The 18,587-nt window shown below is 45.9% G+C and overlaps 1 protein-coding gene across 1 annotated transcript in view; it reads right to left on the bottom strand.

Annotated features, from left to right (window-relative positions):
- dctn1b (dynactin 1b) overlaps positions 1-18,587 on the bottom strand; it is a 99,096-nt gene that overhangs the window by 62,199 nt on the left and 18,310 nt on the right. The window contains exons 5-6 of the mRNA XM_061987664.2: positions 17,425-17,445; positions 361-378 (exon numbers count right to left, since the gene is read on the bottom strand). Coding sequence (XP_061843648.1) covers positions 361-378; positions 17,425-17,445 — 39 coding nt within the window. The remainder of the gene's footprint in view (positions 1-360; positions 379-17,424; positions 17,446-18,587) is intronic.

Consider the following 18,587-nt stretch of genomic DNA (forward strand, 5'->3'; position numbering starts at 1 on the left):
AGAAATCATCAATTCTCCCAGGGTATGTCAACTTATGAGCACGACTTATGAGCATACAAAGTGCTTCTGTCAGCAGCTACACCTCTCCTTCATAAATAATTAAATATAAGTGATATATATGAATGAGGTAGATGCCCTCCACTTGCTCAATTGAAAAGTAGCTGGCCTGCAGAAAAAGTGCTCTAATTGTATGAAACTTTCCACCGCTCGTCTTCCGCACAACGACGGCCAACTCGTCGGCGCTAACAGCTGTATGGAAATAGGAGCCTCCTAAGCCAGCACGCCATGCAGCCTGGAAGCAAAGCACACCGGCGTGACGTCGCCAAACAAACACGTGAGCGCCATGACGGTGGTCTGTACCTTGCGAGGTGCCGGAGTCTGCCTCATCATATTGGCGAGAGAAGAGGAGACACAGGAAGAGGTGATGAGACAGGAAGACAAGGACAAACAAATCAATCAAAACGCTGCAAATGGCCGCTCCTTCTCCTTCCTCGTCCTTTCAATCCCAGCACCTCACTCCCCTCTGGGTTGCCAACATCCATCTGACAAGGGAGACGCCTCGCCTCGCCTCGCTCAACCTTCCTCCTCCTCGAGCCTTTTCAGCCAATGTCCTGCTCCCGCATTACATCACCAGGCGCCCCCTCTCCCCTTCCTGCCGTCCGCCCACTCGTCGCCACGGCGACCGCAGCGAGGGGCGGGCTGGGAGAGAGTTCGCCGGGCCGGCGGAGAGTGACGGAGACGCAAAGAGACAACGTGAAAGGGCGGGCCGGCGGAGAAAATGAGCCGCAGCATCACGGGTGGATGCGAGCTTCTCCCGTCTCCTAGCAACGGCGAAGCATCCCTGCAGCTACAAGTCGTCTGCTACACGAGGAGCTCAATGTCATTAAGCTTCTTCTTTTTATTGGGTTGTTCCAATACCAATATTATGGTACCGGTACCAAAATGCATTTTGATACTTTTCTAATTAAAGGGGACCACAAAAAATGGCATTATTTGCTTTATATTAACAAAAAAATCTTAGTGTATACGAAACATATGTTTACAGGTAAAAGCCAGTAAATTAGAATATTTTGAAAAACTTGATTTATTTCAGTAATTGCATTTAAAAGGTGTAACTTGTACATTATATTTATTCATTGCACACAGACTGATGCATTCAAATGTTTATTTCATTTAATTTTGATGATTTGAAGTGGCAACAAATGAAAATCCAAAATTCCGTGTGTCACAAAATTAGAATATTACTTAAGGCTAATACAAAAAAGGGATTTTTAGAAATGTTGGCCAACTGAAAAGTATGAAAATGAAAAATATGAGCATGTACAATACTCAATACTTGGTTGGAGCTCCTTTTGCCTCAATTACTGCGTTAATGCGGCGTGGCATGGAGTCGATGAGTTTCTGGCACTGCTCAGGTGTTATGAGAGCCCAGGTTGCTCTGATAGTGGCCTTCAACTCTTCTGCGTTTTTGGGTCTGGCATTCTGCATCTTCCTTTTCACAATACCCCACAGATTTTCTATGGGGCTAAGGTCAGGGGAGTTGGCGGGCCAATTTAGAACAGAAATACCATGGTCCGTAAACCAGGCACGGGTAGATTTTGCGCTGTGTGCAGGCGCCAAGTCCTGTTGGAACTTGAAATCTCCATCTCCATAGAGCAGGTCAGCAGCAGGAAGCATGAAGTGCTCTAAAACTTGCTGGTAGACGGCTGCGTTGACCCTGGATCTCAGGAAACAGAGTGGACCGACACCAGCAGATGACATGGCACCCCAAACCATCACCCAACCATGCAAATTTTGCATTTCCTTTGGAAATCGAGGTCCCAGAGTCTGGAGGAAGACAGGAGAGGCACAGGATCCACGTTGCCTGAAGTCTAGTGTAAAGTTTCCACCATCAGTGATGGTTTGGGGTGCCATGTCATCTGCTGGTGTCGGTCCACTCTGTTTCCTGAGATCCAGGGTCAACGCAGCCGTCTACCAGCAAGTTTTAGAGCACTTCATGCTTCCTACTGCTGACCTGCTCTATGGAGATGGAGATTTCAAGTTCCAACAGGACTTGGCGCCTGCACACAGTGCAAAATCTACCCGTGCCTGGTTTACGGACCATGGTATTTCTGTTCTAAATTGGCCCGCCAACTCCCCTGACCTTAGCCCCATAGAAAATCTGTGGGGTATTGTGAAAAGGAAGATGCAGAATGCCAGACCCAAAAACGCAGAAGAGGTGAAGGCCACTATCAGAGCAACCTGGGCTCTCATAACACCTGAGCAGTGCCAGAAACTCATCGACTCCATGCCACGCCGCATTAACGCAGTAATTGAGGCAAAAGGAGCTCCAACCAAGTATTGAGTATTGTACATGCTCATATTTTTCATTTTCATACTTTTCAGTTGGCCAACATTTCTAAAAATCCCTTTTTTGTATTAGCCTTACACAATATTCTAATTTTGTGACACACGGAATTTTGGATTTTCATTTGTTGCCACTTCAAATCATCAAAATTAAATGAAATAAATATTTGAATGCATCAGTCTGTGTGCAATGAATAAATATAATGTACAAGTTACACCTTTTGAATGCAATTACTGAAATAAATCAAGTTTTTCAAAATATTCTAATTTACTGGCTTTTACCTGTATTATTGTAATATAGTCCTTAAATAAAATAGTGAACATACTAGACAACTTGTCTTTTAGTAGTAAGTAAACAAACAAAGACTCCTAATTAGTCTGCTGACGTATGCAGTAGGGATGTCCCGATCGAGGTTTTTGCACTTCCGATCCGATACCGATACTGACCGATACTGGCCTATCCGAGCATGTATTAAAGTTTAAAGTTATTTAGCCTACTTAGTTGTCAGAATCATGTTGAAAAGGGTTTTAGTACTCTTGATAACAACTAGCCAGCTGAATTAGGGGAGTTTGAATAATACACAATGGTTGGTAACAAGAAACTGACCTGTTTATTCAAGGATAAACACAAAATAGACACAATTATACATGACAAATGTAACCCGGGTGACAAAACCCCATTTAAATATCCTGTCTATTTATTTTTCGTCGTCTAAGCTGTTATTGCGTGCGTCATTACGTCACGCGGTCACGTGACTTAACGCGGCTGGCAGACAGCATAAAACCCGGAAGTCAGCTGCTACCGGTGAGAGCGAGAGGAACACACTGTGTGAGGTTGCTGCAGGAGCCGACTACCGGAGCCGTGGGTCGTCCGCGGGAGTGTTTGAGAGTGATTTATCTGCGGAATTGGCCAGGTTGGATGGCGAGCTTAGAGCCCCTGAACTAGGGTCTGAAGCTTTATGCCTGGAACCGAACTACTTGAACTGAATCCACCCAACCTAACCCCGGGCTGGTAGGAGGCTTCTCAGCAGCCGCCCTCTGTTTTCCCTTCTTTTTTGCCAAAACGCAACGAGTTCATTGCGGTCCTCCTGAACCTTCACTTTTTCCCCGTCTCTTCACTAAAACCCCTCTGGACACTGCCACCACAACGTGGACTTAGCGGGGCCATTTAATGAACTATGTATTTGTGTTGCGCTCATACCATCGTTGGTAAAAAACAAGGACTAAATCACGTATACTGATGTTGTAAATAACTCAACGTTGTGTGAATTGATGTATATGTGAATGGCCATTTGAATTTACATGTTTAATGTTTGTTATTTTTCCTATTATTCTTTAATATAATTTGGTACCACTTAAACATAAATCCTGTGTTCAGTCTTTATTACTCTCCATTCCTAGAGCTGAATTTAGTTCTTCTGATATAGCCCAGACATATCATACACTGTTTTATTTAGTACTTGTACAGTGCTTTATTGAAGTAACATACAGGTTACACAAACAGAAATGGCATCATTAAACTAGGGCTGGGCGATATGGCCTTTTTTTAATATTGCGATATTTGAAGGCCATATCGCGATACACGATATATATCTCGATATTTTGCCTCAGCCTTGAATGAACACTTGATGCATATAATCACAGCAGTATGATGATTCTATGTGTTTTGATTGATTGATTGAGACTTTTATTAGTAGGTTGCACAGTGAAGTACATATTCCGTACAATTGACCACTAAATGGTAACACCCCAATACGTTTTTCAACTTGTTTAAGTCGGGGTCCACTTAAATTGATACAGATATATACTATCAGATATATACTATCATCATAATACAGTCATCACTAAGGCTGAAACGACGCGTCGACGTAGTCGACGTCATCGGTTACGTAAATACGTCGACGCCGTTTTTGTGCGTCGGCGCGTCGCATATTTACGTCACACTACTTTACTGTCATGGCGGAGCGCAAAGCAGACGATGCGAGCGAGGGGAAAAAAGCACGCCAAAAGTCGTCAAAAGTGTGGGAGTATTTCAATAAATGGCCTAATAATGTTGTTGTATGCACACTGTGTCGAGCAGAAATGGCCTATCATAGCAGCACAACGGCTATGAACGAACATTTGAAAAGAAAACCCCCGACAGCGTTCTTTCCATCACCATCAACAAGTCAATCGTCCGCGTGCGTATACGTTGTCATTATTACACAAAAACATGAATGTGTCATTTGTATCTGCGTTGTAAATTCATAAACTAAAGCACCGTTTCGCTCTGAGAGGCGTGTTTGGCGTGCCTGTTCAGTGTTTACAAAGACGCGCTCCTCTTTAACGCTGTGAAGAGGCGGCGGCGGCGGCCAGCGAGCGGCGAGGCGGGGCGCGCCGGGAGCGACGCCGCAATCGTGCCCAGGTGCGCGATCCGCGCAGTTGGAAGAGAAAAGACTTTGTGTAAAATTAAAAGATTGTAAACCTGGCAAAGCCGTCTGGCGTTCAGTCTGTCGGTCCTGAAAGAACCCCACGGCACAAGACGTGTCACAAACGCTAATGTTAATTAGTTGTGCAAATACCTTTTACAACATTAACAGTTACATATACTATGTACAAACCAACAATTAACTTTCACTTTAATCATACTATCATTGTTGTGTTATTAAGCAAAATAAGCAATACTTTTACTTTTGTTGAAATGTTTACACTGTACACTTTTTTGTATTGGATGTTTAGCTTTATTTTTGCACATTTTAGCAAATAAGCAATACTTTTACTTTTGTTGAAATGTTTACACTTGTTACAGAATATTTCCGTTTTGCACTTTTTTGTATTGGATGTTTATCTTTATTTTTGCACATTTTAAAGCAAAATAAGCAATACTTTTACTTTTGAAATGCTTATACTATTCCAGAATATTAAGATTTGCACTGGATGTTTACTTTTATATTTGCACATTAAAAAGCAAATAAGCTACTTTTAATTTTGTTAAATGTTAAAAGTTTTAAATGTTTACATTTTTACAGAATATTTTGTCATGTTGTTGTCAATGTTGACTGACTAGTGGCCATACTTTTTTTTTTTGTAAATAAAAGCCATGCCTTTTGAAAAAACTGGCCTACATTTATTTTTTCCTCTTCATTTTAAATTAAAAAAAAAATCGGTAAAAGGAAAAATAATCTATAGATTAATCGAAAAAATAATCTATAGATTAACCGATTAATCGAAAAAAATAATCTATAGATTAATCGATAGAAAAATAATCGTTAGCTGCAGCCCTAGTCATCACACAAGATAATCACATTGAATTATTGACATTATTTATAATCCAGGGTGTGGAGGGTAAGTGTCAAAAAGACAGCCAAAAGAGTTTGATATGAGAATAAATCTAAAGTTAAAATATAGGGTAGAAATGCACCCATTTGCAGGAAATGTAGTCTTGATTTTCAAAATGTTCTTTCAAGGCTTGCATGTCTACATTAAAACATTCTTCTTCATACTGCATTAATATATGCTACTTTTAAACTTTCATGCAGAGAAGGAAATCACAACTAAAAAAATCACTAATTTTTTCATACGGTGTTGATGTGGAAATTTTTGCCTCGGCATTTTGATGGTGTGGACGTGTGGCACCGAATGGAGATAAGCGTCTCGACAGACGTCACAATATTTGAACAATGATGACGAAAACTGTTGTCTCTGTCGTGTCCGTGTGTCGAAAATTGTTATGCGCTTATTTTTTTATTTGATTTTGTGCGTGGCATAGATTTGCCGTGTGCAGAGGACGCTTGAGCAGGCGCGCACCTTAGCGGCTGCACTAGCATCACAGCTAACGTTAGCCATGTCGCTACCTCGCTCTCTGCTGGGAGAGGACGTATACGTATGTGACGTATGACGTGACAGTATGTGACGTATGACGTGACAGTATGTGACGTGTGTAAGAAGGTGCGCTCGCTGTCTGTGAGAGGGAGACACAGGAAAGAGTGAGAAGAGCCTGTCGTGTAATGCCAGCAGCTAAAAGCAACTGCGTTAGAATTGTGGATGTGTTGAAGGTGTGCTGGAAAATGCGGAACGGAAATTACGGAGCAGCAGAAAAGTGGAATGTATTATTTAAATCGGTGCGTTGGAAAACACGGACCGGAGTTTTTTTTTAAACTGGATCTGGATCGGCATTTTCCCATGCCTTGCCGATACGCAATTTTTGGCAAATATCGGCGGCCGATCCGATCCAAATATCGGATCGGGACATCCCTAGTATGCAGTAACATATTGTGTCATTTATACACCTACTATTTTGTACACATTATGAGGGACAAACTGTAACAAATTGATTATTAATCTACTTGTTCATTTACTGTTAATACACTATATTGCCAAAAGTATTTGGCCACCTGCCTTGGCTCACATACGAACTTGAAGTGCCACCCCATTCTTAACCCATAGGGTTCAATATGATGTTACAGCTTCAACTCTTCTGGGAAGGCTGTCCACAAGGTCGCGGAGTGTCTTTATAGAATACTTGCCAACCTTGAGACCCCCGATTTCGGGAGGTGGGGCCGGGGGCGTGGTCGGGGGTGGGGCGGGGTGCGTGGTTGGGGGCGTGGTTAAGATATATATATATATATATATATATATATATATATATATATATATATATATATATATATAAGAAATACTTGACTTTCAGTGAATTCTAGCTATATATATATATATATATATATATATATATATATATAAATAAAATAAATACTTCAGTGTTCATTTACAAACTACAACTCACAAACACTTTAGAGTTAGGCTCCACCATCAGAATGTGTACTTAAACTTATAAAGATCACATGGATATTATTCAGTGAGTTGATTCACCAAAACTAACCTGTTATACAGGAGGAAAAAGCACACAGGACGTTTCAATTCTTCACAGACTGGTCGCTCTCATCAGAATGACAAGACACTTCCGGTCTGCAGGTGATAGCATTCAATTGGGAAGAAACGCCCTACTGCCCCCTACTGACCAATGTGAATACTGATAAATGTGTAATGACAGCTCCAAAAACGAATTCAAACCACAAAATAAAATAAATAAATCAACACAAAAATGTGACACATTATGGGTGGGTCACATATGCATGTACAGTAGATGGCAGTATTGTCCTGTTTAAAAGTGTCACAACATTGCTGTTTACGGCAGACGAACTGCTTTACGGTAGACACTGTTGTTGTGTGTTGTCAACACGTCACTCAGGTCCGCCTGAATTTCGGGAGTTTTTCGGGAGAGGCGCTGAATTTCGGGAGTCTCCCGGAAAATCCGGGGGGGTTGGCAAGTATGCTTTATAGGAATTTTCCACCATCCATCCATCCATCCATCCATCCATCCATCCATCTTCTTCCGCTTATCCGAGGTCGGGTCGCGGGGGCAGCAGCCTAAGCAGGGAAGCCTAGACTTCCCTCTCCCCTGCCACTTCGTCCAGCTCCTCCCGGGGGATCCCGAGGCGTTCCCAGGCCAGCCGGGAGACATAGTCTTCCCAACGTGTCCTGGGTCTTCCTCGTGGCCTCCTACCGGTCGGACATGCCCTAAACACCTCCTTAGGGAGGCGTACGGGTGGCATCCTGACCAGATGCCCGAACCACCTCATCTGGCTCCTCTCGATGTGGAGGAGCAGCGGCTTTACTTTGAGCTCCTCCCGGATGGCAGAGCTTCTCACCCTATCTCTAAGGGAGAGCCCCGCCACCCGGCGGAGGAAACTCATTTCGGCCGCTTGTACCCGTGATCTTGTCCTTTCGGTCATAACCCAAAGCTCATGACCATAGGTGAGGATGGGAACGTAGATCGACCGGTAAATTGAGAGCTTTGCCTTCCGGCTCAGCTCTTTCTTCACCACAACGGATCGATACAGCGTCCGCATTACTGAAGACGCCGCACCGATCCGCCTGTCCATCTCACGATCTACTCTTCCCTCACTCGTGAACAAGACTCCGAGGTACTTGAACTCCTCCACTTGGGGCAAGATCTCCTCCCCAACCCGGAGATGGCACTCCACCCTTTTCCGGGCGAGAACCATGGACTCGGACTTGGAGGTGCTGATTCTCATCCCAGTCGCTTCACACTCAGCTGCGAACCGATCCAGTGAGAGCTGAAGATCCTGGCCAGATGAAGCCATCAGGACCACATCATCTGCAAAAAGCAGAGACCTAATCCTGCAGCCACCAAACCAGATCCCCTCAACACCTTGACTGCGCCTAGAAATTCTGTCCATAAAAGTTATGAACAGAATGGGTGACAAAGGGCAGCCTTGGCGTAGTCCAACCCTGACTGGAAACGTGTCCGACTTACTACCGGCAATGCGGACCAAGTTCTGGCACTGATCATACAGGGAGCGGACTGCCACAATCAGACAGTCCGATACCTCGTACTCTCTGAGCACTCCCCACAGGACTTCCCGAGGGACACGGTCGAATGCCTTCTCCAAGTCCACAAAACACATGTAGACTGGTTGGGCAAACTCCCATGCACCCTCAAGGACCCTGCCGAGAGTATAGAGCTGGTCCACAGTTCCACAACCAGGACGAAAACCACACTGTTCCTCCTGAATCCGAGGTTCGACTATCCGGCGTAGCCTCCTCTCCAGTACACCTGAATAGACCTTACCGGGAAGGCTGAGGAGTGTGATCCCACGATAGTTAGAACACACCCTCCGGTTCCCCTTTTTAAAGAGAGGAACCACCACCCCGGTCTGCCAATCCAGAGGTACCGCCGCCGATGTCCACGCGATGCTGCAGAGTCTTGTCAACCAAGACAGCCCTACAGCATCCAGAGCCTTAAGGAACTCCGGGCGGATCTCATCCACCCCCGGGGCCTTGCCACCGAGGAGCTTTTTAACTACCTCAGCAACCTCAGCCCCAGAAATAGGAGAGCCCACCATTTTCCACCATTCTTCCAAAAGCACATTGGTGAGGTTGAGAAGGCCTGGCTCTCAGTCTCCGTTCTAATTCATCCCAAAGGTAGTCTATCGGGTTCAGGTCAGGACTCTGTGCAGGCCAGTCAAGTTCATCCACACCAGACTCTGTCATCCATGTCTTTATGGACCTTGCTTTGTGCACTGGTGCACAGTCATGTTGGAAGGGGAAGGGGGCCCGCTCCAAACTGTTCCCACAAGGTTGGGAGCGTGGAATTGTCCAAAATGTTTTGGTATCCTGGAGCATTCAAGGTTCCGTTCACTGGAACTACATCCTGAAAAACAACCCCACACCATATTTCCTCCTCCACCAAATTTCACACTCGGCACAATGCAGTCCGAAATGTAGCGTTCTCCTGGCAACCTCCAAACCCAGACTGGTCCATCAGATTGCCAGATGGAAAAAGTGTGATTCATCAGTCCAGAGAAGGCGTCTCCACCGCTCTAGAGTCCAGTGGCGACGTGCTTTACACCACGTATGGTGATGTATGGCTTAGATCAGAGGTCGGCAACCCGCGGCTCCGGAGCCGCATGCGGCTCTTTGATCACTCTGATGCGGCTCAGCAGCTTACTTGCTGAACGCCCCAATTTTCCCGTAAGACTTCCGGATTTCAGTGCCTCTCGCAGAAAACTCCCGGGATTAATTTTCACCGATTTTCACCCTTAAAGCTATAATAAGGGCGTGCCGTGATGGTACAACATTTGGCGCCCTCTACAATCTGCATTGACAGCGTGCCAGCCCAACCACCTGTTATACAATATGCATCTTCTGCTTGCACACGTAGGTGACAGCAAGCCATACTTGGTCAACAGCCACACAGGTTACACTGACGGTGGTCATATAAAACAACTTTAACACTCTTACTAATAATGTGCCACACTTTGAACCAAAACCAAACAAGAATGACAAACACATTTCGGGAGAACATCTGCACCTTAGCACAACATAAACACAACAGGACAAATACCCAGAATCCCATGCAGCCCTAACTCTTCCGGGATACATTATACACCCCTGCTACCACCAAACCCCGCCCCCACCCCAAGCCTGCCCCCCCCCCCCACTCTGTGCGTCGGTTGAGGTGGACGGGGTTTGGTAGCAGGTGTGTATACTGTATCCCGGAAGAGTTAGGGCTGCATGGGATTCTGGGTATTTGTCCTGTTGTGTTTATGTTGTGTTACGGTGCAGATCTTCTCCCGAAATGTGTTTTGTCATTCTTGTTTGGTGTGGGTTCACAGTGTGGCGCATTATTAGTAAGAGTGTTAAAGTTTTTTTTATACCTCCACCGTCAGTGTAACCTGTGTGGTTGTTGACCAAGTATGCCTTGCTGTCACCTACGTGAGCAAGCGGAAGCCCCATACAACATGTGGCTGATCAGGCACGCTGGTTGTAGTGGGCGCTACATGCTGTACCATCACGGCACGCATGACGCTGACAAGCGCTATTCATTCAAAACCCGCGTGCCGCACCAGCTTAAAAATTCCATGTAAAGGTGTGGGCAGCGTGTCTGAGACCCCCGGTTTATACATAGCACAAAGCAAAACATTTTTTTATATGGAGTGTTATGTCATTTAAAATTTCAAAAATTTTTGCGGCTTCCATTGTTTTCTATAATTTGTGAAACTGGTCAAAATGGCTCTTTGACTGGTAAAGGTTGCCGACCCCTGGCTTAGATGCAGCTGCTCGGCCATGGAAACCCATTCCACGAAGCTCTCTGCGTACTGTACGTGGGCTAACTGGAAGGTCACGTGAAGTTTGGAGCTCTGTAACAACTGACTGTGCAGAACGTCTTTGCACTATGCTGACCCCTCTCTGTCAGTTTACGTGGCCTACCACTTGGTGGCTGAGTTGCTGTTGTTCCCCAACTCTTCACTTTTCTTATAATAAAGTTGACTTTGGAATATTTAGGAGGGAGGAAATTTCACGACTGGATTTGTTGCACGGGTGGCATCCTTTGACAGCTCCACGCTGGAAATCACTGAGATGTTTGTAGAAACATGTTCTATCTACACTTCTGTTAAAATGTAATAATCACGTATTCTTCTCTTCTTTGATACTTTACATTAGTTTTGGATGATACCACACATTTAGGTATCGATCTGATACCAAGTAGTTACAGGATCATACATTGGTCATACTTAAAGTTATTTTGTGTCCAGGGACATACGTCCTGAGGCCTATAGTCCGGAATTTGAGGTAATGCGAAATTCCATATTATTGTGTTTTAAAGGAGTATACCTGCATTATTAGGATGGTATGTTATGATTCCATTAGTAGTTCATTTTGGTCACAGTATCATTCTGATAATAATGTTGTTTATCTGCAACAAACAAAAGGCCTAACTAGAACCCTAAATGATGTCGACGCAGCTCTCTTGTTTTAAAAATAATAAGGCGTCAGCTGTCAGGGTCCTCCAGAGGCATTGCTGGTTTTAGGAGCATGTTCGGCAGCGCACACACACAGAGTACTTACAAGCAGACACAGTGTGTAGACAGAAAAGGGAGAACGGACGCATTTTTGGTGTAAAAAGTAAAGATAAAGGTGAAGTTAAAACACTGAAACACCCTCAGGAAGAGGTGCTTTAAGACATGGCTAACGGCTAACGTCCATCCACAGTGTTTTAGCTACTTCTTCTGTTTTAGCGACAAATAAAGTGAGTTTCTTACAAGTGGCATTATCACTGGAGGACGAGGAATAGCTAAACATGCTTCACTACACACCGTAGTGAAGCATACTAGCGCGCCTGAATGTAAACAAATGTCATGTCTGTGTAATCATGTTTTGTTTTAAGTCATGTTTTGTTTAGTTTCTGGCTTTTCACTCCCTTGTCTTGTTTGCATGATTACCCATTAGTTTCACCTGCTCCACGTTTGGACTCATTGTGCACTCTTGTTTGTCACCATAGCAACCATTAGTTTTCACCTGTCACGTCACGCACCTGTTTCACGTTTTGAGTCACGCACCTGCTTCCACCAATCATGTCCATAGTATTTAAGTTCATTCATTTTCTGTTGTTCGTCCTGACGACATCACCACATTTATGCTCTGTCCATGCCTGTTACTTCTTTCCATGTCAATTCCTCAAGCAACTATTTCTGTCCAAGCCAAGTAAGTTTTTGTTCCAAGTTTATAGTCTTTTTGGTTTCATAGTTTGTTCTCCGCCATTGTGCGTGTTTTTTGTTTGTACTTTTTTGCTATAGTCTTTTGGTTTCATAGTTTATTCTCCGCCTCTGTGCGCGCTTTTTGTTTATTCCTTTTTTTTGATAAATATAAATGAATCATGTACCTTCATTCCCGTCTCGCCCGTGCCAACTTTCCGTTGCATCCCGGAAAAGCAAACACCCAGGACCAAGTCATGACAACAAATGCCATGGGTGGATCTACACCTGACATCCACTGTAATGATACCAAGTACAAGCGCGTGTCTAGTCGATACTACTATGATTACATCGCTATTTTTTATCGTCACCAAATCTATTTTCCTTTTTTTTATATTATGTTTATAAAGTCAGTAAATACGTCCCTGGACACATGAGGACTTTGAATATGACCAATGTATGATCCTGTAACTACTTGGTATCACATCCATACCTAAATGTGTGGTATCATCCAAAACTAAAACCATAACCAAACGGACAAGTGATTGACGCACATTTAAAAAATGTATATTATGTTTATAAAGTCAGTAAATACGTCCCTGTTCACATGAGGACTTTGAATATGACCAATGTATGATCCTGTAACTACTTGGTATCGGATTGATACCTAAATGTGTGGTATCATCCAAAACTAATGTAAAGTATCAAAGAAGAGAAGAATAAGTGATTATTACATTTTAACAGAAGTGTAGATAGAACATGTTAAAACAGAAAATAAGCAGATATTAACAGTAAATGAACAAGTAGATTAATAATCAATTTTTACAGTTTGTCCCTCATAATGTGTACAAAATAATAGGTGTATAAATGACACAATATGTTACTGCATAGACTAATTAGGAGTCTTTGTTTGTTTACTTACTACTAAAAGACAAGTTGTCTTGTATGTTCACTATTTTATTTAAGGACTAAATTATAATAATAATTATTATAATAATAAATTATTATAAAGAGACCCTGCCCCAAGTGGAGGAGTTCAAGTACCTCGGAGTTTTGTTCACGAGTGAGGGAAGAGTGGATGGTGAGATCGACAGGCGGATCGGTGCGGCGTCTTCAGTAATGCGGACGCTGCATCGATCCGTTGTGGTGAAGAAGGAGCTGAGCCGGAAGGCAAAGCTCTCAATTTACCGGTCGATCTACGTTCCCATCCTCACCTATGGTCATGAGCTTTGGGTTATGACTGAAAGGACAAGATCACGGGTACAAGCGGCCGGGTGGCGGGTCTCTCTCTTAGAGATAGGGTGAGAAGCTCTGCCATCCGGGAGGAGCTCAAAGTAAAGCCGCTGCTCCTCCACATGGAGAGGAGCCAGATGAGGTGGTTCGGGCATCTGGTCAGGATGCCACCCGAACGCCTCCCTAGGGAGGTGTTTAGGGCACGTCCGACCGGTAGGAGGCCGCGGGGAAGACCCAGGACACGTTGGGAAGACTATGTCTCCCGGCTGGCCTGGGAACGCCTCGGGGTCCCATAGGAAGAGCTGGATGAAGTGGCTGGGGAGAGGGAAGTCTGGGCTCCCCTGCTTAGGCTGCTGCCCCCGCGACCCGACCTCGGATAAGCGGAAGAAGATGAATGGATGGATGGATGGATGTTTCATGTATCCTAACATTTTTTGTTCAAATAAAGACAACAATGAATTTTTGTTTGTGGACCCTATTATTTAGAAAAGTATCGAAATACATTTTGGTACCGGTACCCAAATATTGGTATCAGGACAACACTACAAGAGTGTAAGTGGTGTTTATGCTTGAAAGAAACATAGTGGTGTTAAAGTGTGTGTGTGTGTGTGTGTGTGTGTGTGTGTGTGTGTGTGTGTGTGTGTGTGTGTGTGTGTGTGTGTGTGTGTGTGTGTGTGTGTGTGTGTGTGTGTTAGAGATGCGCGGTTTGCGGGCACAACCGCGGATTATCCGCGGATCGGGCAGATGAAATTAAAAAAAATTAGATTTTATCTGCGGGTCGGGTCGGGTCGGGTCGGGCGGTTGAAATAAAAAAAAATTAGATTTTAAATAGATTCAGGCGGGTGGCAGTTAAACCAATTGGGAAATATATATACATAGTTAAATGTTGTTACCCACATACGAAAAACGAGCAGGCACCTGCAGCATATGCCACAACAGAAGAAAAAAAAAGAGATGGACACTTTTACGGAGCAGAGAAGGGACGCCTCGCCGGGGTCCGGGACCGAGGCGCCTTCCCCCGAGAGGGCCCCACCGGGAGCCGTAGCTGAGGCGATCCGCGAGAAGGGCCCGACGCACGTCCAGGGTCACCACCGCGCCCACCGCACCGACACCCCGCCTCGTCCGCCTTCGCCGCGGCCGGCGTCACGCGCAGCAGGTAAGCAGCTTACCTGCCCGCCACCCCCGTGGCCGGGGGCTCGTAACAGGGGTCACTCCGCGCGCTCCGCCCGCGCAGCTTACCTGCCCGCCACCCCTGTTGCCGGGGGGCGCGTAACAGGGGTCACTCCGCGCGCAGTGCGCTCACGAAAGGGGTGGGGCTCACCCTGGTTGATATAGACAGCAGGACGGTGGCCATGGAAGTCGGAACCCGCTAAGGAGTGTGTAACAACCCACCTGCCGAATCAACTAGCCCTGAAAATGGATGGCGCTGGAGCGTCGGGCCCATATACCCGGCCGTCGCCGGCAGCGAGACGCGCTTGGAAGTGCGCTCAGCGCGGCTCCCATATGATTGCGCACTGGTGTGCGTCTGGGTCGTGACAGCGTGGCACGCGAATGTCTGTGCTGCATTGGATCAGTCTCCTTTCTTTAACAGGCAAAAGCTTTATAACCTCACTAATGCCTTGCATCGTCTATATTAGATATATAACAACGGGCGGGTGCGGTGTTGATCAAATGTTAGATCGGGTGGATGGCGGATGGTTGACGACTTTCTGATGCGGTTGCGGATTAAATAATTGCCTATCCGCGCATCTCTAGTGTGTGTGTGTGTGTTCTGGCAATGCTTACTTAATGGGGACATGGCTCTGTTTACACAGTCACCTTTAGGGGACCTCTGACGGTATGGGGACAAAAAAACAGGTCAAACCTTTTTAAATGATAGTCGGATCCATTCTGAATATGCCTAAGTGGTTTTTAAGCTTTGGCCCATAAAACATGTTTACTGCTTAGTTTGAGTGTGAACTTTTTATTTTATTTTTTTAATGGTCCTCAGTAGTCACGTACAAATGTGTGTCCATCCATCCATCCATCTTCTTCCGCTTATCCGAGGTCGGGTCGCGGGGGCAGCAGCTTAAGCAGGGAAGCCCAGACTTCCCTCTCCCCAGCCACTTCGTCCAGCTCCTCCCGGGGGATCCCGAGGCGTTCCCAGGCCAGCCGGGAGAGATAGTCTTCCCAGCGTGTCCTGGGTCTTCCCCGTGGCCTCCTACCGGTCGGACGTGCCCGAAACACCTTCCTAGGGAGGCGTTCGGGTGGCATCCTGACCAGATGCCCGAACCACCTCATCTGGCTCCTCTCGATGTGGAGGAGCAGCGGCTTTACTTTGAGCTCCCCCCGGATGGCAGAGCTTCTCACCCTATCTCTAAGGGAGAGCCCCGCCACTCGGCGGAGGAAACTCATTTCGGCCGCTTGTACCCGTGATCTTGTCCTTTCGGTCATGACCCAAAGCTCATGACCATAGGTGAGGATGGGAACGTAGATCGACTGCTAAATCGAGAGCTTTGCCTTCCGGCTCAGCTCCTTCTTCACCACAACGGATCGATACAGCGTCCGCATTACTGAAGACGCCGCACCGATCCGCCTGTCGATCTCACGATCCACTCTTCCCTCACTCGTGAACAAGACTCCGAGGTACTTGAACTCCTCCACTTGGGCCAAGATCTCCTCCCCAACCCGGAGATGGCACTCCACCCTTTTCCGGGAGAGAAACATGGACTCGGACTTGGAGGTGCTGATTCCCATCCCAGTCGCTTCACACTCGGCTGCGAACCGATCCAGTGAGAGCTGAAGATCTTGGCCGGAGGAAGCCATCAGGACCACATCATCTGCAAATAGCAGAGACCTAATCCTGCAGCCACCAAACCAGATCCCCTCAACGCCCTGACTGCGCCTAGAAATTCTGTCCATAAAGGTTATGAACAGAATCGGTGACAAAGGGCAGCCTTGGCGGAGTCCAACCCTCACTGGAAACGTGTCCGACTTACTGCCGGCAATCCGGACCAAGCTCTGACACTGATTATACAGGGAGCGAACTGCCACAATAAGACAGTCCGATACCCCATACTCTCTGAGCACTCCCCACAGGACTTCCCGGGGTACACGGTCGAATGCCTTCTCCAAGTCCACAAAACACATGTAGACTGGTTGGGCAAACTCCCATGCACCCTCAAGGACCCTGCCGAGAGTATAGAGCTGGTCCACAGTTCCACGACCAGGACGAAAACCACACTGTTCCTCCTGAATCCGAATACAAATGTGTGTGAATGATGCAAAATGATTTAGATGTGGTCCCCATGAACCATATGAAGTCTTTTTCCCCAGGGTCCCCAGTACGAATGATCAGCACATTACTTCATCAATCCAGAGATTTAAAGACGTGTATGAGCTAACTGGCCAGTGGACATTTTACACCTTTTTTACACCACAAACTGTAGAAAGGATGGTCCCCACAAGTCATGAACAACAACTTGGTGTGTGTGTGTGTGTGTGTGTGTGTGTGTGTGTGTCTCCATTACAGCTCACTTGACAGAAATGTGTTTCTTTGAATTATTAAACAACTTCCTGTCAGCGCCGCTCTAAGACAAGCTATGTGTGATGTTGAGAAAGACTTTCCGGAGCGTTCCGCAGCCAGGCAAGCATGAAGCTGAGCCTACACTCATGGTCATGTGTGACAGGGCGAGGCGAGGCGGCGGCGGGGGTCAAAGTTAGGGGGGGCGCGGCGGCCCGTTTGCCATGCACAGCGGCGCAAGGTTTCCCGCAGCGGTCTATCGCTATGACACGAACACGGTGGCGAGGCGATGGAAACATGCGGCACCTTTTTGGGCTTGACTCCTCGCTGCGTGGTGGGAGGACAGAAGGGAAGGAAGGAGGCGACGGGGAGGGGTGAAAGGTCAGGCTGGTCAGTGGCATGCTGGCGGACGGTCGCAATAAAAAAATAACAGATATCTTCACAAACATCATATCTGACACACACAAACATTTTTATAAATCTAATCATTTAAATGGAGATAACCCTTATACAGTGGGGCAAAAAAGTATTTAGTCAGCCACCAATTGTGCAAGTTCTCCCACTTAAAATGATGACAGAGGTCTGTAATTTTCATCATAGGTACACTTCAACTGTGAGAGACAGAATGTGAAAAAGAATCCAGGAATTCACAATGTAGGAATTTTAAAGAATTTATTTGTAAATCATGGTGGAAAATAAGTATTTGGTCACTTCAAACAAGGAAGATCTCTGGCTCTCACAGACCTGTAACTTCTTCTTTAAGAAGCTCTTCTGTCTTCCACTCGTTACCTGTATTAATGGCACCTGTTTGAACTTGTTATCTGTATAAAAGACACCTGTCCACAGCCTCAAACAGTCAGACTCCAAACTCCACTATGGCCAAGACCAAAGAGCTGTCGAAGAACACCAGGAAAAGAATTGTAGACCTGCACCAGACTGTGAAGAGTGAATCTACAATAGGCAAGCAGCTTGGTGTGAAAAAATCAACTGTGGGAGCAATTATCAGAAAATGGAAGACATACAAGACCACTGATAATCTCCCTCGATCTGGGGCTCCACGCAAGATCTCATCCCGTGGGGTCAAAATGATCATGAGAACGGTGAGCAAAAATCCCAGAACCACACGGGGGGACCTGGTGAATGGCCTGCAGAGAGCTGGGACCAAAGTAACAAAGGTTACCATCAGTAACACACTACGCCGACAGGGAATCAAATCCTGCAGGGCCAGACGTGTCCCCCTGCTTAAGCCAGTGCATGTCCAGGCCCGTCTGAAGTTTGCCAGAGAGCACATGGATGATACAGCAGAGGATTGGGAGAATGTCATGTGGTCAGATGAAACCAAAATAGAACTTTTTGGTATAAACTCAACTTGTCGTGTTTGGAGGAAGAAGAATACTGAGTTGCATCCCAAGAACACCATACCTACTGTGAAGCATGGGGGTGGAAACATCATGCTTTGGGGCTGTTTT

Source organism: Nerophis lumbriciformis, linkage group LG26, assembly GCF_033978685.3.
Source record: "Nerophis lumbriciformis linkage group LG26, RoL_Nlum_v2.1, whole genome shotgun sequence".
NCBI lineage: Eukaryota > Metazoa > Chordata > Actinopteri > Syngnathiformes > Syngnathidae > Nerophis > Nerophis lumbriciformis.